This window comes from Solenopsis invicta, chromosome 1 (genome assembly GCF_016802725.1).
Source record: "Solenopsis invicta isolate M01_SB chromosome 1, UNIL_Sinv_3.0, whole genome shotgun sequence".
In the NCBI taxonomy this organism is placed as follows: domain Eukaryota; kingdom Metazoa; phylum Arthropoda; class Insecta; order Hymenoptera; family Formicidae; genus Solenopsis; species Solenopsis invicta.
This window is the reverse complement of record NC_052664.1, coordinates 18,163,165-18,188,923: the sequence shown is the minus strand read 5'-3', so window position 1 is coordinate 18,188,923 and position 25,759 is coordinate 18,163,165. Positions and strand designations below refer to the sequence as shown.

The following is a 25,759-nucleotide window of genomic DNA, read 5'->3' as shown; positions in this document are numbered from 1 at the left end:
GTAACGTTCCCGTCGCACCTGGCTGGAACGAGTTACGAGATGACGCGTAGCACGCGCGCTCGATTATTTCCGCGACTCGAAGCGGAACTGCGCATTATAGCGCGCGCGCTTAATGAACGCATCTTCGCACTTAGTAACGCCACTGTGGATGCTGCGCTTGATTGTTGCAGATGTGTGCAGTGGCGAGGAGCTGCCAGAAGTCGAGATAATCAGCCTGCTGGAAGAGCAAATACCGAGATATCGTCTCCGGGCCGACACCCTAACGCAGTTCCAAGGTGAGCTCCGTTTTTGCTTCTTTCTTTACTTAAGGAAACGAGAAACGTGAGGTGAAAGGTAAAGCAGGCAGCGTGTGCCTGCATAGCGCACGCAAAGCAAAAAAGCGCACGGCCGCTCGCTGCGGTCGGTGAAACCTTGAATTCCTTCTGTTTTTATTTTCTCGTGCGCGTGCACTAGCAATTTGTATCTCGGACATCGTCGAATTGATATTTTAGAAGTTGTCGGTAACATTAAAATTCAACCGCAAATAAACGTACTGATACGGTAATCTCGACGAATCTGTCGAGTGCCAGATAAAGTTGATCGCTGAATCGTATCGGCGTCGATGAAATTGACAATGAAAATATGCAGACGCTTAGCATTAAGCGTAATTCCCGCGAGGAGAAAAATATTGACGTAATTTTATCGATGATCGTAAACTTTTAATGTAATGACTCGTCTCGGATCAAGAAAGTAGAATGTTGAAGATCAATATAAGTAGAGAAGACCATAACGTGCGCCCGATCGAATTTCCAGCGTTTCTAATTAAGCAAAGAAGCCTGTCTAGTAACTGTCTAGAACCGCATTTCGCAAATGACATTTTACGAAGCTCCGAAGTACCGAGTACAAGGGTTACATTAAGAAATTGCAAAGCATCACTCGAAAGCACCATAAAAATGTGTTGCAATTACACGAGAGAATTTTTCGTTATATATTATCGCAAAATTTTATCGCGTACAGTCAAAAGCTGGGGATAACTTGGCAACTTATCAAATATGATGAATAAGGAATTTTTGAAATATATAAAAGTATTTTATAAATTGCGTAAAAGAAATTACCATGCAGCATTGTACAATGTTAAAAATTTATACAATTTTAAACAAATTTTTTTGTATAATAATCAAAGACCGAAAGAATAATTTGATTTGATTATGTGACGGTTTAATAAAAAATGAAATAATTATTTCGGTTTCTTAGCTAATAAAGAAAACTGGAACCGTCCAAATTTAAGTTCTTTTTCGATTATGTTTTTTATGATTATGACGGTCCTTCTACAATCATTCCTTTCTACATTGTCAGGAAAATTCTTGAAACAAAAAAAAATTTTACTTAACGCGAAGAATTATTTATTTTACGGATCTTAATAGCTTATTTACGTGTAGTCAAATTCAAAATTTTTTAACCTAAATATTTATGTAAATAAAATATTTGTATAAATAAAATGAAGAAATAATTTTTAATCACGTATTTTTTTGCAATTTTAAAATACTGTTACATTATTTTTATATTCAACGTAATTAACAGCCGATAATTATTATGTTGCATAGTAAAATTATTATGAACAATTAAATCAGATTGAAAATATTGCAGTATTGTAAAATTTATATAAGGTACTAAATATATTTATTGCTTTTAGTTATATTTATTCAATTTGATTTAAAACAAAAATCATAAACTGTTCAACATTTTTTAAAATTATTGAAATTTAACTATACAATTTACTAAAATAATCAAACATATTTTTTATTTCACTGTTTTAAAACATAAATATGTAGTAGATATTAATAAATTAGAAAAAAAATTACACAAAATTCTTCGAAATACAATGCTGTTCTACGCCTACCATTTTCAGTGTAAATATGAGAAAATTCTCTCCGTATACAAACATAGAAATGAGAAAGAATAGTTAATAATATCGGAAGTAGGTAAATAATAAACTTCATGTATGGTCGCATGTTGCAAAGAAAGAGAGCATGAGAAGTGTGAAAGTATAAAAAATCATTGTAGGAACTTGCGTGATCTTTTCCCGAGTGCGTTGAACCAAGAGTAATAATGTGGCACGTGCCACAGATGGTGAACCATTAATTTGACCAATGGTGGCCCCGTATTGCGTGTACCGTCAATAAGGCGAAGCCTTCCGAAGGCGCATCCCCGATGGGGTTGCGGCTAATTAGCAACAGTACATTTAGCCGCCCTCCACGCGAGTTGTAACGCGCGAGCATTGGGTTTTTGTTACCCGTCTTCGGAACGGATACGATTACCGCATTAATTAGCACGTTAATACGTTGGCCCGAGTATATATTAGTACGCTCTATCGTAATTTGCAGACCGAGGCGCTTAACACATTTTTACAATCTCCGTTTCAGTAGGCGGGTAGTCTAGATTAGAATTATGTAGAATTCGGATCGCTCGGTGATCGTCGATAATGATGATGATGATAATGATGATGATGATGATGATGATGATGATGATGATGATGATGATGTTAATGATAATGATAATGTTAATGATAATGATAATGTGCGTACACGCACGATATTAACAAAAAGATTTTAAAACATTGTTCTGAATTGTGTCGCGTTATATTTACAGGTTACGAGAACGCTGATTGGTTTATCCCGGCGCCTGCTCTCAAATCGGAGGACGTTGATTTGAAATTATCGCCGGATCAGATCCGGGAGACTCTTAACTACTTTAGTAAGTACAATATCCAACTTGCTTATGTTTGTTAATTTTTTGGTAAATTGTCGCACAATACATTATTCATTTGCTACAATAATGACATAATTCAAAAATTGTAATTTTTTTAGTTGTTAGCAAAGAAAAGAAAATTCTGATTTGATATAAGAATTGAATAAACTGATTGAAGAGCTAATATCTTTATTCCTCTGCAATCAATTGATTAAGTATGTATCGGACCCTAAAAAGTAAATAAAATTTAAAAATGTGTTAATATTAGCACAAATAATCTATGTACATATGAAATTGTGTAAAATAAGATTATATTTTTAATAACATATATTTATATATTATTTTTATGGATTATTTACTTTTTTTAAACCTTAAGTATTTAAGAAGATTTTTACAAAGTTTTATTGTGATTGCCTGTTTAGTTATTTTGTAAATAAATAAATAAATTTTGTTTATTTTACAGAACTGATTGCAAACTTTGCATTGCAATGAAACTTTACATAAATTATCTTGAATATTTAAAGTACTTAAATAAAAAAATTCAAATTTTTTTTTATTATTTTATTTATTTCTTGTTTCATTATTAATTATATTATATTTTTATTAGAACACGTGTCTATTTAATGAAATAACTTTTTATCTAAATAAAAACTACCGCTAAATTTTTTCCACTACTTTCAAATGCAATATAAATCTGTAATTTTGTTATAATTTTTTTAATGTTTTCAAAAATGTCTTATATATCTTTAAATCGTAATACCAGAATTTGAAATTGGTGTTACAAAATTTTAATAATTCGAAAGTTTTGTTTTTTGAATTATGTTGTAACAAATGAATGATATAAGCTGAACAAAATGTTTAAGTGAAGCAGAGAGGCCGGAAATGATTTGTGAATATTTCATTATTTAAAAATGTATGATCAATCTTTTTAACACTTCAGTAAAACACCTAAATCTGTATGAGTGCGTGTGTGTGTGTACAGAAATTTATTTCATTACTGAAGTAAGATTCTGATTTATGCGTTTAACATACGTAATTATCGCATAATTGCGCTGTCTCATTACCACAATTAAACCATAATAGCAATGAGATTGAAGAACGCCGCGATCACAAAGAAACGGAAATAGAAATAAAATTCAATCGTAAATGTCGGGAAACGTGTTATTAACACAACGAGCGGTAGTAAATGTAATCAAAGCCGCTGAATGAATTCTACGCAAGGGCAATCGCTGCCGTTTGTTCGCGCAAGTTGCAATTCCGCGATGCGTGGAAAGTGCACAGAGACGCGCGTCGCGTAGAAATTCATCCTGCTAAACGAGATAAAAAAAAACGGCAGATTATTACAGAATATATACATGTCCATGTACTGCAAACGTTGATTATTGTACCACGACGTAACGAAAGAGTCTACGAAGAATTCTTTCGGACGAGAAGAAACGGCTCGACACAATTTTCCCGCACGAGCGAGAAATGATACCGTCCGTATCGCTGCGCGACAATTCGCGAGGCACGTGTCGCCAATCAGATTTCTCGCGTGTCGTTGATTACCGATTTTCCGTAGTCTCGAGATGCAACGTGTTTATTTTCATTTACGTGCTCTAGATACCGCGTAGAAGTAACATCCGAGACGAACACGATTGTATCGTACGTTGTAAAATAATGTTTCTGTTTTAATGACAACGGTTTGACTTTTGTGTCATGCGTGTCCACGTTTTCCAAGGTACGAATTGTTACAAGATTGTCGCGATTGTATGCATGTACGTCCATCACCTAGTTTCGCGCAATACTATAATATTCTATGTTCCATTTCAATATTATATGTTTTAAAAAAGGGGCATTATTGTTTTAAAAGCTAGGAAAAAGGCGAGAAAAAGGCTTTTTATATAAACTTTTTTGGAAAGTATGCGAACGATTTATTTTAATCTTTGTATACATAACATAATGTATATTTTATCTATAATTAAAAATTTTTTTAATCAAGTAAAAATAATGAAAATTATAGTGGTTATAAAAATTTGTATTTAAGCGTGCATTATTTTACGGTTCCCATAAAATGAGACACTCGGTGATCTAAAATAAAAAAATAAATAAGATTATTAATTTACATATTAGTTTGGTTAGCGTTGGAACTAGCGAAATTATAAAATATATTAATTTGTTAATTTTATTTTTGACATAAAATCGTTTAATTTTGATTTTGTAAGTGCAATTTTTTGCAGGCGTTAAAATCATTTAAAAACATTTTTTTGTTTTTATAATCCTAGTTTCAACAACAATTACACATCTGTAGATTAATAATCTTATTCATTTTTTTCTATTTTTGATCATAAAAACCGTAGGACAGTGCGCGCCTTAGATTTTTGTATTTATAATACTATAATTTTTATTATTTTTACTTGCAAAAATTTTTAATTATAAACAAAATATGCGCTATTATATGTACAAAATTTAAAACGAATTATCCGCATACCTTCGGAGAAAAAAGTCACATAACAATAGTCCTTTTCTAGCCTTTAAAAGAATAATTGATGAAAATTAAAATTAAATTAAATAAAAATTACTGAGAGATGCATTAATTTTTTAATCAAAAATAGAAATAATTTAGAAAGTAAATTGTCTTTCTAGGTCTAGATGTATATTTCTTATATATATATATATATATGACAAATTTACTTTCTAAATTATTTCTATTTTTGATTAAAAAATTAATGCATTCCTCAGTAATTTTGAGGAAGATCCTTGACGCGAACTTTCAAAAAACATGATATCGCAATTGCAAGCAATCAAATATATATATATATATATACACACACACACACACACATATATATATATATATATATATACACATACATACATATACACAAACCATTTAATTGAGTCGAGATATAATTATCGAATCTCAGTAATGGTTAAACCGATTAAGTTTATAACGAGCTTGGTCGATAATTCGAAGTTATTATATGAGAAAAGTTTTTAGTTTTATTCTCTACAGCAAGGACAGATTATATTATGACGCAAAATCCGAATCTGTAAAAAAATAAGTAAAAAGCATCAGTAGACTTGTATTGAACGTCTCGGATCTGGTATTCACGCGGAAGATATTTACTCGCAGACAAGTCTGCTGTTCTTATATGACTATCGGCGAATACGGATGAGAATCGCATCTTGTAAGAGATGTACCAGTCTATTTAGTAATTGGTACACGAAAGTATCCTATTCTCTCTCCTTCTCTCTACCTCTATTATCCACCGAGCCTTTCATCGCTCCATCTCGCTCAACGTATCTATAATATTTACCAAATTTCATCGATGTACGTACGTTTGCTAATCGCAATTTACAATTCTAGAATCGCGTGAAGGAACACAATATTAATTAGATACGTAAGAGCACATTCAAGTACAAAGTAAGAGAATATGACGTGTTATAGATTTTATAATGAATTGTGTTCATTCTCTCGTATAATTAATGAGTTTTAACAATGCTTGGTAAAGATAATTACACTTGTGCGTGTATTTTATTTACATGCGTTTATTAGTCACGTGGTCTACTAAAAATAAATGTTAGAGAAGTAGTAATATAACAATTAATATAAATGAAAAAAGAAAAAATAGAGCATGCTCGAAGCCAATTACATGTACAGGATAATTCCTAAGTAAGTACAAAAAGTTATGAAGGGATATTTCTCGACTTATTTTATTTATTGTAGGAAGGAAAGATTCTATAAACGTTTGCCCTAAACTTCTTTGTTTTCAAACTCTATTGCTCTTCCATTAATTGTTCGTTAGTTTATACAAAACCATTTACATAAAGACAATGGTCACTAAAACGAATATAATTTATACAATCTCGATAGTTTTCAACAACCATGTAATTAATACATACATCAATCTAATTAAGACGCAATTGGGGAACTATTAACTGTGTATATATTCTCAGATATTAACTCCTCAAAGTTACCTGTGAAAATAATGATCTATTTGTTTTATTTTCGCTGCGAGAAGTCTTCGACATTTTCGTTACAGGATTAAGATTCTCGTTCCTCTTATCTCCCTTTCTTATCCCCACATCGAACTTTGTCGTATTATTGCCGGAGGCTGCTCCGTTTGTCGATTTGCACAACTAATCACCGTTTTCCGTGCTGCTGCGTCTGAGAAGTAATAATGAGAATCCTCTCACAGTCACGGGGTTGGGATGCGCCCGAGGTCGCATTATTATCCGTAATAACGCATACATGACGTATCCTCTAATCGTTCTACTTTTCTCGTTTTTAGTTTGCATACACTTTGTCTCTTCTTGTCTTTTCCTTGAACCCCGTGCGGTGAAGTTTCACCGGACCGGAAAGAATGATACGAAGTACCTTCTTTTTCGGTTCTCACGACGATTCCCTCATTCCTGTTTTCTGTCGTCGCTCGTGATTTCTCCATTCAACCTTTCATCGCACCCGATGTAGAAAGTGTTCGCAAGTTTGTCGTTTAATTGCGCTATTCAATCGTCTCTGTTATCCTCTTGGCTTCCCGACCGATTCGAGACGCCGCTTTTCTCATCGGTGAAAGAAATGAGGAAATCAAACGAACTTTGCGATACCGCGCCAGCGAAGATACAAAACGTTTGCACGTTCGCCACGGTTGAATGATTTTATTCGATTATTTGCGCCGTAACCGTGAAAATATTTTGCGGCATTTACATAGTACTTTTCCAGTAATAGGAGAAAATAAATTTCGAATTCTTTAATTACGGAAACCCACGATCTTCATTGTACGTAAGACGAGATGGCATCTTACGATACTCTGAATTATTCAATAGAAATATATTTATCTCGGAGATAACACGTAATACTCTTCCGTTTCCACATTTTACTTTTGTAATAAAAAAAAATTGTATTTTATTTGCAGATAATCATATAAATCATTGGTATTTATACATATTCAAGTATCATAAAGTTTTGTTAATCTATAGCTAACTATAGATTTTACTATAGAAAATTCAGTTTAAAAATTCTGCAAATTGTTTACGCAAACGATATGTTATAAGATTTATATAGAAAGGTTCCGTGTGAAATGTATTTAGATCTAAAATATTAGCTTTCACTAGTCTGTATACTAACAAATGGAAACGATACCTCGCGGATAAGGACCGCGAATGCCATTTCGCACCTTAGGAATCGCAACTATCCGCTAGATCATCCTGCAAAGAGCATTACTTTCTCAAGGAATAGACATTCCTTCTAGACATTCTAACAGTGTATCCTGAAAATGTCGGATGCCTTATAGTCTGTGTTTCATATTCCTTTATTTACCTCGCCGATCGGCCAATTCGACAAAGCGGTTGGTATTTCTTTTAGCCACGAAATATCAAGCCACGATATCTCGCCTCGAAATATCAAAGAATTATCTCCTATCACGAAACATAAATCAATCCAGACTCCAACGTTTTACGTAACAATTATTTTCACAGTTGAAAATAAGAATTGCGCAGTATACATTTATTTTTGTGACCAGAGTGCCAAAATATGTTGGTTAAAACATCTCAAAATATATAAATAAGAAAATAAAACTAAAATATATTACAATATTTGAAAATAAATACACAAGAACTTGAAGTTGCTACGTATCTACATATATAAAAAGTGATAAATACATATACGTATGTATATGTACATATATATACGAAAAAAAAAAAAATATATATATATATATATACAGTTTTGCTGAAATATTTAAAAATTTAGCTGGATGCAAATCTGAAAATAATTTCATCAGCCATTAAAATAATTATGTTGAATCACTCAAATTTTTTGGTTGGTGGAATGCCAAAATTTTTTGCAACATTGCTCATCATGCTTAAACATCCATCATAATTATTTTGATGGCCCAACAAAATTATTTTGGGATCTTGGGTATCGAAAAATTAGTTGGATACAGATCTGAAAACAATTTTACTTTTTATTAATCAATTTACAATTAATACTGTTTTAAAATAAAACATTATATAAAACAGTATTAATTGTAAATCGACTTATGAAATTGTTAAATATAAGCGAAAAAAAGCGAACATTAGTTAACACGGATCTTGATGTTTAATAATGAATTTCTATCTCATGCCAACTGCGCGTCAATTATTTGTTTGACTTTAAACACAGTCTTAAAGCTCGAGCCGGAATACATAATATATCAGATTAAATGGACAATCAATTTAATAATACTTATAATAACGAGCATTTTACGGAACGTCTACAATGCAGTCGTCGCGATGTTACGATGCTGCGATGGATTAATCAAAGAAGAAAATAGAAAGTTTTTTTTCTTTTTGGATTTCTATCAAAATTATTAAATTGGTTGTCAATTAATTCGTGACGTTATGTATTCCGGCTGGAGTTTTAGAATTCTGTCTCGATACAAACAAATAATTAACATACAGTTGGCATGAGCTAGGAATTCACACAAAATTATTATGCGACTGCATTTTTGCAATAAAATCCTTACAATATTCTTTCCCTAAAACAGCGCGTCGTAGATGAAAAATATTATATAAAATATTATATAAAATACACATATACTAAATATGAATTTACTTAGATATTATACATCTTTTTAAAAAATAAATATTGGAGATCACGGGAGGTATTGCGACCAATGAAAGTCGTTCAAGAATTAAAGACGATATACTGTAAAATGGTCAGTGCAACAATACGACATCCTTGATCTAATTCTTCTCACGTCACGTCAGGTCGCCGTTTTCCCCGCATTGCACAGACATTTACTCATACCTTTAATACATTCCAGAGGATTTTCAGGACATGCTTTTCCTGCGTTGATTGATTTTAACAAAATTGCGACCTAGAAAAATCAGAATTCCTAGATCTTTGCTTCTCCAAATTTTATATTACGAAGTAGTTTATATAGTTTTATATTATATATTTATTATATAATAATTAATTGTGTATACTACATTTGTATTTAATTTTTTAGCAATAATTACGTTGCTTATCTGACTCTGTAAATTCTACTCTGTGCTTTTCTGTAAATTTTCGGTTATTTAGACATTGTTTAACGTTTGTAGCGTACAGATGTTCGAACTGTTTGAAGAATTATGCAATCGTCGTTACCGCAGCAGGCGTCAAGTGTCAACTCTAACTCGGCATACGAGCGCAGAGTGTTAATTTCATATTTTTAGTATCGACGTTGGAGACGCAACGCGCGTACGTGACGTCCGCAATCTTATCGCTCGGTTCATCGAGGACGCTCGCGTTGTGCCGTGATCAACGAGAACGACTTCCTCGTTATCGGGCTCTTCGCGCTGTCCCTGCGGCGCGGCGCGTTCAACGCACTCGCGCGGACAGAAGCGCTCCTGCCAATCACGTGGCGCGACCAACTTGAAAACGAGCGCTCGCCGGTCGGTCGGTCGTCTCGCGCCACCTGCGCGCGGCTCAGTTACGCTCGTGCAGCCGCGACGTACATTTCGTTCCACGATCGGTCTATCCGCCGCGCCTCGTCGCCCGCCTGCGCCACGCGTTCCACGCCCGCACACGCGAGTTTAAGCGCGCGGCGGGCTTGTGGAGCTTCTCCCCTTCGTGTGCACGTGAACACCGAGAGTGCCGCTTCCTCCGTCGGTCCACGGTACGTAAACGTGGAGCATGCGCCAGTAAACTGGAGCTGGCCTCTGCAGTCGCCGCCCGTGCGTTCGCATTCTGCTGGAATTTTCTCCGTCGACGTGGAGGGAACGGCTCCTTCCTCGTCGCCGAGGCGACCTTTGCTCGCCGGCGACATCGTTGACATCGCCGCGACGAGAGTCTCGACTGCGAACGACAGCCGCCGTTTGCTCCGGAGCAGAGGCTCGATCGCGGCCACCCGGTGGCGCTTAGGTTGGCTCGGAAGTTGGCCATGAACGGGTCGAGCCCTCTTCTCTCCCGCGTTGCAGCTCCCGTATGTGTCACGAAAACGAATTAACGCTCTCGACCTGCTCTGTGTGTTTACAATAATCAGCAGCGAGGCAAAGAGAGTCGCGTAGTGCGCTGTCAATTTGCTGTGGCGATCTCGCGGCGAATAGGGAGTGGGATGCTTATCGTTGCCACGTGCGAATTAATCATCTGTCTCACGTAACAATTAGTAGTCTGCTTTACATGACGTTGCCTGAATCTTTGCGGACTTTGGCAGCGTAATTGACGGGGTTCTTATGGAAAATTAACTGGATAGAATTGACTAGTGAGTTTGTCATTTGACATTAACGCGCCTTTGCTTTTTTTTTTTTTTTTTCCTACATATATATGGATATCGCAGTTTTTGAAAGTGATCGATGGATCGTTTTACGTAGAAAACGATTCTCGTATTTTCATGCAGGAAGATCGAAGGATCGACACTCTTTGCGAAAGTGTCTAAGGTCGTACGCGCACTGGAGAAATATTAGATATTGGGAATAAGAATTAAAATTTTAGAACCAGCAATAATTAATAATTGGACTTCGACCACGTATTTATGTATAATACAGTTAAGACGAGATAAGCCTATACATGATGGTAGCAGACAGGCAAAAATAGTAATCAAAAATTATTAATCAACGATTTATTGTTTCAAGAATAGAGTGATTGTTTCATCTCAACACAATTCCAAGTTTTAGAACATATTCATGTACATAAAGAAAAAAAAAATTATTTAATTCTAGTAAATATATTTACTAAAATTATATTTGCTTAATTTAAATAAACATTTTTTTAAATTATAAAACTTTTTTCTTAAATTTAGTAAACTATTACAGCCTCAAGTCACAACGAAATATTAAAAGTAAAATTAGATTATTAAATTAAAATTTATATGAGGAAGAATACAAAAGCTTGAAAGAATTTGATAATCTTAAACAGATATAATTTGCTTATATCACTTGAAAGTTTTTTGTTATTAAATTTCCAGGTACATCCATTACAACAAAAATTTATCGCCATTTTTTGTATTATTTGCCACATAATTCATGGCAACATATTATATAATACTTTCTAGAAAATTTACGTCTTGTTGCCAATTATACAGTCAAATTTTATAACAAGAATGATTGGCCTTAACATGAATAAGAGCCCCAAAAAAAAATTTTTTTTTAATTTCACAAACAGTTTATAAATTCTGTTATTTAGATTGGTTAATACCAAACATATGCGGTATAATGTTTGCTAATCACTTACCCATCTTAATTTTTTGCAGCCAAAAAATTGTAGTTGTAAGACCATTTTTTTAAGTGATGAAACAAAATTTCTATATGTGAGCAAATTATGTCTGTTTAAGAGACATATAAACTTCTCTTGCAAGGTCTTATCTTTTATTGCTTCTAAAACAATGAATTGTTGATTAGGTATTGAAAATAACTTTTCGTGTGACTTTACATACAAATTTAATTTCTGATTCTTTCGAATAACATCACAAGTCAATTTAATATTACCGATGTTCACTAATATCTTTAAGATCCTGCCATCTCGGAAAATTTTGTTTAGTTTTCTTAATAAACTAAAGTATTAAGAAGCTCGTATGTAAATCATAAACTAAAGAAAACTGAAGGACAAAATAACGAGCAAAACAATGTATGTGGCAATTTAATAATATTAATATGTATTCAAAAATCCATATATATATAAGCATATATTTTTATTATCTATTAATGTTGTCAAATTGCTACATTACTTTGCTTGTTATTTTGGACCTTATCTCTTTAGTTTATTCCTCAACATTGAATGTAACGCACAATAAATATTAATATGCAAGATATGACAAATGTGTTGTACGAAACACAGCCCAACGTATTATTTATCTATAGTGTTTATTGAGGGAACTGAACTCAAAACTCTAATTTCTATTCCTAATATCGCAACTGTTTTTCCGCGTGCGTTACCAATTTGCAAGGGACGAGTCACTGATTACAGGATAATGACCTTTGCAGTCGACTCTGAAAATACGAAAGGGGGAAGGCGGATGCTCTCTCACTCGGACACCGCGCGATGCAGTTCGCTGTGAAGTAAGCACTATTTCTGTCCCGTCTTTCCCGCGCGGCCTTGAAAATCCACGGAGAGGGTGACCTAACTCTACCCTCTGTGCAACCCGCTCCTCCCGACGGAGTTGCGCCGAATTCGTGCGCGTAGACTCCTCGTCCCTCCTCGAAAACCCAATTTTCGATTTTTTTTTCTTTTTCTTTTTTCTGAACAGAGCGGCGGTTATTAATAGAACGCGATTGATCCGCTCGCGTAAAGCAGCCGTTAGATGTTAGATAGCATTCCGCTCGCATCAGCGACCACAGCGAAAAATTAAGTATTCTTACCGTTACGCAAGAAATTTTTTTTCTTGTTACTCCCTGCAATGCGTAATTAACGTTGCACATTAGTGTCGATATCGTTCAGAAGCTTCTACAATGTAGTTGCTGCGCGTTGTGACGGAATCAAAGAAGAGAACATATGGTTTTTTTCTTTGATTGGTCCATCGCAGCGTCGTGTCATAACATCTGCATTGTAAGCGCTGCTTTCGTGTTCAATGTCGCGGACAAATCTATCAAGGTTCCAAGTGCCTTCGAAATGATTTTTCATCTTTCTAATTTGATCTGAATTCAAATATAAAATTAAATACAGCCTCACATTTAGATAGAAATTGATGCGTTCATATAAAAATCGATATGGTGAAATATTGTCAGTTTCTCCTCCGCTTTTTGTATTTATTTTAGTTTTGAGCGTCAATTTAGACGTAAATTTGTTTTGAAAATCGGACTTGGTTAAGATTGAAACAGTCGCATTATTTGATAAATGTAAAATGGATTGAGTCGAAAGATCATAATGAATTGAATATAATTTCCTTCAAGATTCAGTTAAATCAATCGAAGTAACGTGTTTTGCATTTACTTTCGGACTTGTGATTTCGAATATCAATCTGCGTTTTGTTATTGTCGAACGGGAAATTATTTTAGAAGATAAAGATAGTAGAACTTTATACTTTTCTCTTCTGAAAATTTTCCTAAATTTTTAATCTCCAAAAAAAGCCCCTGTGTTGGAGTAATATGGAAAAAGTTTTCCTAATCTCTGGCAATACTGGGTAGAATTGCGAAGTGCAGAATTTACATATAATATTTCGTTGTGACTTTTGAGGCTACAGTAGTTTACTAAATTTAAGAAAAAAAATTCTATAATTTAAAAAAATATGTATTTAAATTAAGTAAATATAATTTTAGTAAATATAGTTACTAAAAGTGAATTTTTTCCCCATGTTCTAAAAATTGGAATTGTGTTGAGATGAAACGACCACTCTATTTAATAAACATAAGCTAAATATTGTGAGAAATAAAGCGAGACGAATATATTTTTCTTTGAGATACAATGTTAAATCAATCGAAGTACGTATGAGTTGATTGTGCTAACACTCATCAGCTGAAGGAGCAGGGTATTTACATTTTCATTATCGCTGTTGTCACGTGCACACGAAAAACGGTACTGCGTGTTATTACAGGATGTTTACTATCGGGAAGACCTGAAATTTTCAGAGAATTTATTTTTTATCCTTGAAAATCATGGATTTTTAGAACTTTATTGATATTCAGAGAAATATGGAATTGTACTTCTAAATTTAAATTCTATTTTTCCTTTTTCTAACAAAATTATTTCTTTAATCAATTTTTCCTTGATGCAAAATTATTTAGCAATAAGTATTTAGCATACATATTCATGTACATTCCCTAAAATATTTTTTATTCCAAGATATTCAAGTATCTCAATTTAAATGTCTCGTCTTGATAGATGTTTATCAGTGTTTATATTTCTTTATATTTATTTGGTATCAACTGGATCTACAATGTCTTATCAATCTTTCCTATATCAAGCTAGACCCCACATAATGTTTTATGATACCTTTTCGCAGTTCTCTGCATTTGCATCAGTACCACGCATTGATTCATATAATTTGTCGATTATATAATCAACAAATTATTATGTTTTTCGAATCTACATAAATTCCTTAAAATTATAATAATCGCGTGATTCATACGTCCACTAGATTAGATTAAATTTCGTTACTCATTTGTGAGAAATAATTTTGATTTGCAAAAGATCGATATAGAGTTACATAAACTGAGTTGGTTTTTCTATTGTTGTCGATATAATTGTAATTATCTACACTGTTTTTTCTATCGGAAAGTTGAACGATGGTGGCATCGGGAAATGCCTTGTCATTTAACTTAGCGCATATCATTACGCATCCTCTCTTAGTCATAAGAATATCATTTTTTTTTTTTTCATCGCGAGATATCCCGCTGTTATCATTGTTTACCCGATTCATTTTCGAGAGCGAGAGATCATTATCGGCAATTCAATCTTTCACGATTCGTGATCTATACCTTCGCGAAGGTTTTGGGTATGATAAACGTATGATAAAATGCGCTCCGATAAAACTCACCAGGTGCGCCTTCTTTGTTTCGCATCTCCGCATGTATTATGCCGTTTGTAATTATTCTTTTCAAACTTCCCCGTGAGATGTTCCACTTAAACGCCTGTATAAATACTCGTTCAGTCTGTCAGCTGACGTTACTTCTAGAGTATAGTCGCACTGCATTGTACAGAACTATAACATCTCTAGAGTGTTGTTGAACTGTGTCACAGTGCTGTTGAACTGTACGTCGATCCATCATTCAGACACACTTTACCGCGTAGAGAATACATTTTCTCCGTGCATATGAATATCAGGTATTTAAATCCCTGTCGAAGCGATCGTCAGTTTTTAGCTCCGCATTTCTTAATTCTTCTCACGTAAATTATTGCACAATGAGATGTGACGATAACGATTAGCGTTAATATTAATTAATCTTAGCGATGTCTCGTTTGCGATAATCGATCCGTTCATCTACGAGCGGCGATTGCGTCGAAACGCACGAAGTTTATCCAATGGAGTTATGACCTGTGGCGGTGGCAACGACTCTTTCACGCTGTTACTTTTACTTTAATCGCGACGTACACGCGACGCACTTATTCCCGTGTAACTTCGATCGATGCAGCATCCGTCTCGAAAGCGGTTTTCATTCGTCTGCCCTTCGTGCTTTCTTCCCGCTATCCCTGAATTCGTGCGTCACATAGTGAAATCGTTTCGGAAACGCGAATTTATCACCGAAACTGACTCGTCCGCCTTCGAGCGGCGAAAGCGCCGGGACAAGACGACTTTGTCGATTTAGGGCGATCGATCTCCCAGAGCTGAAATTAATGCGAAAGGAGATCGCCCGATATCGTTCATTACCGAGTAATGCCGCACGGTCGAATATGACTCTTATATTTCTCTCTGCAATTGCAGTTTTTAAGTACGTCCGTTTCGCTGGTTTCTGCCCGGAACCTCTTTACTTTCACGAATATTAACGAGATCTTTCCAGTCGCGAGTCACTTTATGGGTTACATCATGCAAGTACTCGATGTTTCAGAAAAAGTACAATAAATTATCTTAATTTTTGGAAGTCACTCTGTTAACAGAAGTATATTAAATTTAATGTACATAATGGAAGCAAATTTCAAACAGGCGCATTAAAAACATTTAACTAAATTTCATGCACGCATGTGCATAAATATACTTTTTAACTATAGATGCATGAAATGTACACTGAGAAAGAAATATACTAAAAATAAAAAATGCGTTTGCACTCTCTTCAAATACATAATTAACTATAATTAAGAAAATTTTTTTTAATATATTTTTTTTTGAAGTATATAGAGAAAAAGTATACTTAAAAAGTTCCTTAATTTTAATAAATTAAATGCGGCTGTGAACGTTTTTTTTCTCTTTTTTTTTAGTACATTTTTTCTCAGTGTACTTGTGTAACTTAAAAGAATATATTGAATTTTACGACATATTTAATAGTATACTTATATCAATATTTACGTAAACAGAGAATTTTCTTTAATAATTTAAAATTATGTAAATTTAACAATATAAGAGGAGAATAGGAGATATTTTTAATAAAGCACCCTCGTGCTTTGAGTTAAATATATCATTGAACAATCGATTGTTAAGGAGGTTGGACCGTGTTAGACTGACCCGAACGATTCTTTTCTGGCGTGTATAAACTTTGATACATTCCGTACGACTTTCAATCAGTGACTCAAGATAACTCCGATTACCTGCAGCGCGATGCTCCGATTCGATAAATTGGAGTTAACTTCATTCTACGTTCGCCACAGCAAACCAAGGAAACCTTTCTTTCTCACCTACTTGCTTCGGTAGATAACATATCGTTGCAATAACTGCAATGCTGCAGGCTGTAACGCTCGCGTGCGTAACGCGACCGGCATTGTATTACTTAATAAATAAAATTCGATTTTACCATATAAATTACATAATGGACATTCTTAATTCACGAGATGCCTTCGCTGCTGCGTTCTTTGGAGAGAAGGGAGTATTCTATTTTCGTGAAGGAGTTATTTAATATAGTATAGAGCGCGAAAAAATTTATTTTTGGAAATTTTTAAAAGAATACTGCTGCATATTTTTCTATACTTTTACATATTTATGTACTTATACATATTTAAGAAATATTTACAAATTTTGGTATAGCGAAATACTTATTAGTTTTTGTGTTACGTACATAACAAACATATGTAGACTTATATGATTTTTCAGAAACCATTACAACTTTATCTTTTGCATAATATACATATTTATTTCTCGTATGAACTAAGATTAATGAAAAATATTACAAACTGTTTAAACAATGCAGTTTTTAAGAGTTTTAACTAACGATTTTTTAAAATAAAACTTATTGAATTTAATGTAAATGAAAAAATCATTTAAAGATGTCGCGATTCTAGTTCGAACGATGAACAATACACGTATTTTACATATATGCAAAAATTGAAGTCGATTTGAAAAATGCATTTGTCTTAAATATGTAACATAAGGCCAATAAATATTTACACTTATTAAAATTTGATATTTACTAAGTATATACAAGTATGCAGTTGGCTAAAAAAGAGAAAAAACATTTTCAGCAGTATTTAAAAAAAAAGTATTTAAAAAAAATGCAAAAATAAGCAAACTTTTTTGCGCTTTAGAATGCTCAATGAAAAGAGTTTAGTAATAATAATAATCAAGTTTAGATGATAACTATCAAACTGTAGAAAATTCCACTTAAATATTTAGTTAATATAATCAAATATTTAATATTTAGTAGCCGTTTGATAACCATTTTGATTAATTACTATTACAATGTTTGATTATTATTGATATAATTAGTAAATATTACTAAACATTTGTTTATATCAAATATTTAATTGAAATTATTTCATCAGTGCTTGATTATTATTATCAAATTCTTTTTTCTTGCTTAAAGTACTATTTGTTTCCTTTCGACCAACTTCCAAGTGACTCGTAAATTAATGATATCAGACTTGTAATAACGATTAGCAGTTACTCATACTGTTTATCAATCAATACAAATTTCTGATTTATTGTAATTATTTTTCGTAAATCCAATAATCATTTATGCTCGTTGTGCTGCGTTCTCTCAAACATTGAGCATGTAACATTGAGTTTTTTACGAAACAATATTATTTTATAAATTATTAAAAAAAGAGATAAAATTTCCATGTCTGATACATTGTCGCGATGAAAACGGCATACCTTTTTAATAAAATTTACATATTTTTTAAATATTCGTATTTTAACGATATCAATGTATCTTAACACATGTTCAAAAAAACAATATCTATAAATTATCTTGACGAATTATTATGTTACACTTTCTTCTTAGAGACTTATAATTAAAATATTCCTTTTTTCATTTTACGCGGAACTGAGAACGTATTCTTTTTCATTTTCAATAGTTCCCGGAAAGAAAGACTGACATTTACGCCATAAATCATTGAATTTCCTGATTTGCGATCGAGTTGAGTGTGTATCGCCGGTGGCGACGATAAAAAGTGTAACGGTGTTTGTCAGTTTAATGAGGAAAGTGCAATTTACGATATATGTACAATTTACGATACATGCAAGTTTGTGCGGGATCCCTACTTGGACAAGTTCTTACGTGTCGTTATGAAATTAAAACTGCTTTCTCATATGAAAATAATATACGCTTAGAAGGACATTCGTGAGAAAACACGATAACGTATCCAATAAATCGTTCAGAGAAATAGAAGACTATCGTCGAGGGAATTCATCATTATTGATTAATTGACGACATTGTCCGAAAACGGTGTGTAGCGAGGACATTGAAGAGAGCCAGCGGTGGGAGAGACTAACGGAGTGGGAAGAAATATTGAAGTAGCAAGGTCGAGAAACACAATTGAGAAAATTTCTGTTCCGTATAAAGCTTGCTGCCTGAGGGAGCTGCAGCCTCCAAATTCTCCTTCGTGGGCAGGGTCATGTCAAGGTCATGAACAGCTCGACTCCCTTTCGCGCGACCAGCGACGCATCCCCGAGTTCTCTGTATTCGCCTATTTATGAGCAAGATGAGGCCATCCCGTCGACCTCGAGAGGGAGAAGCGTCGGTACCATTGTCACCCATTTCGATAGCCTCGCGTTGGACGTTTCGTACGCCGGTCTTGGTGCAACCGGGAACGATTTCGTTGACTCCAGTAGCAAACGGACGAGACTGAACGCTTCGTTGCGTGAGAATGCGTCTGATCTGCCGCAATTCTGGGAGGACATCGGGGTGGTCGAGTACCTCGAGAGGAAGCTCGGTCCACCCGACGAGAGCACGCCGGAAGAACGCGTCGCGACGCTCCGGCAGGTCCTCGCCGAGAGGACGGACATCCACGAGGGCGACGGTAATCTCTCGGACTTCCTCTTCCACGTGGCGCGAACCAAACATGGCAAGATCTACATAAGGGTTATCCGGACTCTACTGTTGAATAGAGGTAAACGCTAATTCAGATTGTGCCAGTCCATTTATTGCGTTTTTAATGTACATGATCTTTTATTGAATAGCGTATCCAAATCTCTATAGGTTTCTAATTCACTGTATATGTCACCAATATTTCTGCATTTATCAATAAGATCCGAATTCGTAGACGTTTCTCAGATACTTCTCAGATCAGTCTGTCTTTGTCTAGCATATGGTAAAACGTAATACACGAAAAGACAAAAATAGACTGATCTTGGATCTGTGAAACGACTATGAATTCGGGCCTAACATTGACGTCAATGAAAAAACAGATTTACTTCTAGAAAAGCGTTCATTCTCTTTCCCGTCAACGATATGCATTTCGCTTATGAAAGCATACACTTTTAATAAAATACTTGGCGCGAGTCGCTGCTGCATCTCTTCATGTGTTTACGTTTATACACAAATTTTTGTCGCTATTTGGGTTTATATAATATTAGATTTTTTTAGAAGACACCATCTAAAGAAAAGCATTCTCTATCAATGTGCACTGAGGAGAAAATTTTATTAAATACTTATTCAAACAGTACTAATAATAAAATATTTAGTGAATGTAAATATATATTTATTTAGTACAAGAACCACTAATTTAATTCAAGTTATTTTTTTGTTGTATAGTAAATATTTAAATAACGTAAGTAAATATTTTATTAGTACTATTTCAATAAATATTTATTAAAATTTAATAATTTTTTCTCTTAACGTGGTTCTATATATTCCGCTATTTACATAGAAAAACAAATTAATATTAAATTAACAATCATATTTTTATATATAAAAGTATAAAATCTTGAAAAATTTTCTTAATTTTAACAGACATAATTTGCTTATATAAAGAAACAAAATTTTTCCTGTAAGAAACTAATTTTCTTCGTGTAAGCAAATTATGTCTAAAATTATCGAATTCTTCCAAGGAGATTTTATACCTTTGCTTATAGATGAATATGATTATTGATTTGATAAGAATTTTTTTTCTGTATATGATTCAAATATAAAACTGACATACATATAAAAATCAAAAATACAATATTATGTTAAACTGTATAGATATTAACATAAGAAAATTAAATACTAAGTAAAGATTAAAAAAAATCAAATTATTTAACACGAATTATTCAAGTTAAATATTATATTAACTTTCTTTCTTAAGAAATATTAAATCTTTTTATGAAACCTCAAAGCATAGAGCATGGACTGCGTCATCCGTGTGTAAAATTGATCGGCAAAAAATGAAAGAGATGGAATGCGGCCAGTCTCTGTCTTTTTCTACCTAGCCTGTCTTAGAAAGAGAGTGAGATTGGCCGTTTTCACGCTCCTTTTCTCTCAATTTTATTGATCACATTTGATGTTATTTAGATTGAATGGCGCAGTCCATATCTTTGAAGAAACCTTATTAAGAAATTAAATTAGTCTAGTGTCTTTTTAAATTTGCGAAAATCTTTGAGTAAAATTTTTTCAAGACACATCTTACGTACAATGAGGTGCATTAAGCATTCTAATCTAATCAGATTAGAAGTTGAGATTGAGATTGTATTGGAATTTAACCAACCCGAAGAAAAAAAAACTGATTTTAAGTTAAGTTTTAGTTAACATTACTTTAATTGGTCAAATTCCAATTTAATCGCAATCTCAACCTCTAGTCTGATTACGGCTTTAATGAGGTCCTTCTTCGGTATAGATAAAGTGAAGTGTAGTCGTTGCACCTACTATCCACGGATCGCGCCGATGGCGCGTTCATCTACACTTTATCTACACCGAAAAAGGACTTCATTAATGCACCTCATTGAACTACAATCGCCAGAGCAGAAAGGCTGCAAATATTTTTTATTTGGATTTCGGAATACAGCCTGCTCACCATATGATTGGTTCCTATGGATCTAACCATTTACGTTCATCCGCTTTACGAGCAAGATTGAGTTCCGAAATTCATCATAAAAATGGCATTTCGCATCGCGTATGTGACGAAGTCGGCGGCGTCCTTCTATTGTTTCTTCGACTCGTTATTCCACTGTTTACCTGCATGACGTTCGTCCACGTCCACATAGCTTCAGCATCTTGCATATTCGCGATATCTCAAGTCCACCCAGTATGTCGGAAATAACGCAAACCGTGGTAAAAAAGGACGACGGTGGAAGTGATCATACCGTTGTTCGGGAACCTCTCGATAATCCCTGCGACAACGTACAGACTCCTTTCAATCCTGAGAGCTATGGACTCTGCGCGGACTTCCGATTAACGAAATTCAGCGATCCGCAGAGAAAAAGCTTGCAATTAGAGCAAAAGGAGAGGGAGTTGCTTCTTTATCTCTTCCATGGAAAAGAGGTGATTTTTTCGTACGAATGAAATTAATTAAGAAAATGAAAAGGCTGAATTTTTATGACTTAAGTAATGCGCAATAAAGATAAACATCTAGACACCGTATTGTCCCAAATGTTATCTTTTTCATTGATGAATAATTTTCTGTAAAATATACTTATAGCACATTTGACCTATCATAAATTTTTGTTATAAAAGTCTATATAATTAACGAAAATAATAACAAGAAATTCTTGGTTTATTTTTATTTGCTTATCTTTTATGAAATGTTATGGAACTTCAAAACGATAGAAACCGTTGTATTCCTCGCTTTTCGTAAATCTTTCACAATCTACTTGATACGTGCAGGATGAAACGAAGAATCCTTGCACGCTAACGTGCGTCCATGAGGACAACACTAATGTGACAAAGTTGGACGAGATCAGTGATACGAGATCAGTGATATGATGTTGGTAGAGACATTCAACGTTATTCCCGCCATTCTCGATGACCCTTACGTGATGGGCAAGATTGCTTACGCCGTTGTTCTTGGTGGTATCCACTCACTGGGTCTCGCCAGATGTTCCAGCACCAGGATGATCCTGAGCATGTCTGATGCTATGAATGATAACGAGAGGAAGACGGTGATGGCCAGGATGATACAAGGTTACAAAGATGCCGCGAAGGGAGACGACGCATCCGTCAAGGATTGCCAAGTCTTTCAAAATCCATGGTGTATGTTTGGCGGGACCGCCACGGTAATCTGCCATCCTTACGAGATAGTCCAGCCAGTAGATGCGGTCATAGGTGATGTCATAGTGCTAACGAAGCCTCTGGGCACAACAGTGGTTCTCACCGCATCGGAATGGATGCAGCAGCCTGCAAAGAGGGCCAGGCTAATGTTAACCATCTCTGAGGAGAACATTGAGAAAGCTCATGCCCGAGCCGTCGACTGTATGATCAGGAGTAATCGAGTCGCTGCTATGCTCATGCGAAAGGTTTGCTGCCTCTATCAGTATTGGATATTGTTCTCGCCGGAATTTTTTTGCATAAATCGCGATATGCCAGATATAACAATATTATCTAATTAATGCAGAAACTCTTACGCTCGATTATTACTGAATTCTGTTAGAATCCTTTAAAAAGTCATGCGAAGCAATCACGGAAATCAATTTAATTAATCGTAGGCATTATTCATAATTTAACGGTGTTTTATTGCTTATTATTCGTTAAAATTAATATCCGCTCGAGTCTTATTACGCGAGCATTGTTTCATCCTTGATCTTAGCGGCGTGAAGGTGAACGTCGGGGAACGTAACTCATTAATCAATCCTTGAATCAGTATAACGCTCACGCCGCATGCGAGGTGGGGCCTTACGGTATCCTGGGCCATGCGAGTCTGCTGGCGCGACGACAGAGGAGGCACGTGGGCTTTATAATTCATAATATGCCGATGATCGCGAAGACATACGCCACCGCGAGGAATATGGGAAATGCGTTGCCGCTTCTGAAAGGTAATATGCCCGAGGTGTCGGGAGGACTGCTGGTGGTATTGCCGCGAGAGCAAGCGGTCGGCTATTGCAAGACCCTGGAGAAAATGGAGCACAGGCAAGCGTGGATCGTCGGGATCGTCGAGTTTGGCGCTCGCACGGCGCGCGTGATCGATAGACCACGAGTGATCGAGGTGCCTGCTAAGGATAACGGTGTCTCCCTATGGTAAATAGCGAGAAGGATATCGCACAGGATATCGCTCGTTAAGGCTGAAAGGCCGAGGAGAAGACACGTGATTATGGGCAATTTTAACGGCGCTTTACGCGTACATACAAAGTTTATGAGGACAAATGTATTTTCTGGATTTATGTGGCGCGTATAATACAGTAACAGATTAACTTTAAAACACTTTTCTTACGTTGATAAATTGATCCAATAAACCATTGAGTTATTAGCACTTTTAAGACATCTTTTTCTCTTGCAAGATTTTAATATATACTTCGAATATGAGTTGTGTGAGATACCAAAAGAATTTTTGTTACATTTTTTTTATTTAAGTTTAGGGCTTACGAAAATGATCTTCATATTTATTTATGATGACGGAAACACTTTAGCATAAGATACTTTTTTGTGAAGATTGAGCTTACTGAAATTACGATGTTTCAATCGCTGTATTAGCGTATATTATTCAATTATTTCAATTAAGATGCGGTGAAACCCGACCCCTCGCATCAAAGACGCTTTACATTGCGCCTAATAAAGAGGTGCAGCTAACAAAAGTTTACAGTTAACAAAGCATTATCATATCTTTATGCTTCACCTTTCCGGTTGTCTGGTCATGGGAAATTCGTGAACTCATATCATACATTATGCCCGTCTATCTTTTTATCTCTTCCCACAATTAACTTCTCACATGGCACTTTGCACGCGAATCGTGTAGTGCGAGTTCCTTGACACCTGTCGCTTGGCATCTTAATTGCAGTGTGTGATCTTGCGTAGCCGAGAAATTATTTTCTTTTCCTTTTGCAGCTGATTTCTATCTTTTTAAGGATGTTTTGGTACTATAATATTAGATAAGAATTATTAAAATTATGAAACTACAGGTTTCTTAGGTTTAATCTTTTTTTCCCTAATTGTTGACAAACATTTCGGTTACAGATATCCAAATTTTGATTTTAATGTTAGCTACAAAAAAAAAAAAAAATAAAAATTTAGCTTATAAGTCAGTATTCATTAAATAGGCTGTTTGACACGAATGTCAAAATTGTTTGCAGCATTAACATTATCATCTTTAAACACATAATTATTTTGATGATCCAACATAAAATTATTTTCTCATCTGTTTCTAGTTAAATTTTTAGATTCTGCCGTAAAATTGTTCTTTCCGTGTAGATACAGATTTGAAAATAATATTGGATCATCAAAATATTTATGTAAGACGCTCAAGCATTAAGAGCAAAATATTTTGACGGCAAACAGTTTTGACATTCTAACAACTCATTTGAATGCCCTAAACAATTATTTTGATGGTTCAACAAAATTATTTTTGAATTTGTATCTAGCTAAATATCTCAGTAAAACCGTTCTTTCTGTTCTTTAAGAGTCCTTCTTAAGAGTTCTCAAAGGTCTTCGTGAAAACACCAGTTAGACCGGCCTAACATGAAAAAAAATATTAATCTTCCTAGCGTAAAGAGTGACATTCTCACTGGAAAGTTGTTTGACGACGAAGTTAAGAAAAGAAAGGGAAAAAATACACATGTCCTCGTGACATTTCTCTCTCCGCGCATGTAGCCAAATTACACATCTTAGATCAGCATTACATTTGTCGCATGACAAACGTAATACCACCCTATACGACCACCTGTAAGGGTACCGCGCGAAAAATACAGTTTGTACCTTGCGGCGACCTCGAATCACCAGTGTCAGCGCACCTCGAAAGAAATGTAACGTTCCGCGCGCAAAAATATTCGACACGCTCGAGCGACCGATCGGATTCGCGCGACTTCCAAGGAGAGCCGCCGGCGTCGGCCGTGAAAACACGAATTTCCACGGTTATCCCGTTGATGCAGCGGGAGGCGTTACTTCCTCGCGCCACTTCCGGCGTTCACGCGCGCTCATCTTCCGCAACAGATGACAATTTTACGAACTCTGCACGGGACCTGATGCCACGCACAATAAACTAAGAAAAAAATGTTTACTAAATTTTTTCAATTAAAATTTTTTAGTTTTTCTTATTGATTAAATTTCTTCGGTTTAAATATTTATTAGAGACGATTCAAGGATTTTGACGCTAAATCGAATTAAATCTCAATTTTTTGTTTATTTTTTTGAATTTGAATGAAACTGAATCACCAAAATTTTATCCAAATTG

At 34.7% G+C, this 25,759-nt stretch overlaps 3 protein-coding genes across 6 annotated transcripts in view; all 3 read left to right on the top strand.

Moving 5' to 3' along the window:
- LOC105201195 (trafficking kinesin-binding protein milt) overlaps positions 1-25,759 on the top strand; it is a 63,089-nt gene that overhangs the window by 14,905 nt on the left and 22,425 nt on the right. For 3 of the 4 annotated variants that reach the window (XM_026132913.2, XM_039449149.1, XM_026132914.2), the window contains 2 exons: positions 171-275; positions 2,629-2,733. In XM_026132913.2, coding sequence (XP_025988698.1) covers positions 171-275; positions 2,629-2,733 — 210 coding nt within the window. Of the gene's footprint in view, positions 1-170; positions 276-2,628; positions 2,734-10,146; positions 10,347-18,541; positions 19,577-25,759 lie in introns of those variants that run through there. The other variant, XM_011169131.3, reaches the window with a different exon arrangement.
- Positions 22,354-23,027, top strand: LOC105201196 (inactive selenide, water dikinase-like protein). Its single transcript, XM_039449212.1, has one exon. It carries the CDS (start codon positions 22,362-22,364, stop codon positions 22,986-22,988), a length of 627 nt encoding a protein of 208 aa, XP_039305146.1. The 5' UTR covers positions 22,354-22,361; the 3' UTR covers positions 22,989-23,027.
- On the top strand, positions 23,321-25,695 carry LOC120356830 (inactive selenide, water dikinase-like protein). The gene has a single exon (XM_039449214.1). It carries the CDS (start codon positions 23,345-23,347, stop codon positions 23,615-23,617), a length of 273 nt encoding a protein of 90 aa, XP_039305148.1. The 5' UTR covers positions 23,321-23,344; the 3' UTR covers positions 23,618-25,695.

What these genes read in the sequence shown, in the direction of transcription:
- LOC105201196 (XM_039449212.1), top strand. Translation starts at nt 22,362, where the DNA reads ATGATGTTGGTAGAGACATTCAACGTTATTCCCGCCATTCTCGATGAC.
- LOC120356830 (XM_039449214.1), top strand. Translation starts at nt 23,345, where the DNA reads ATGCCGATGATCGCGAAGACATACGCCACCGCGAGGAATATGGGAAAT.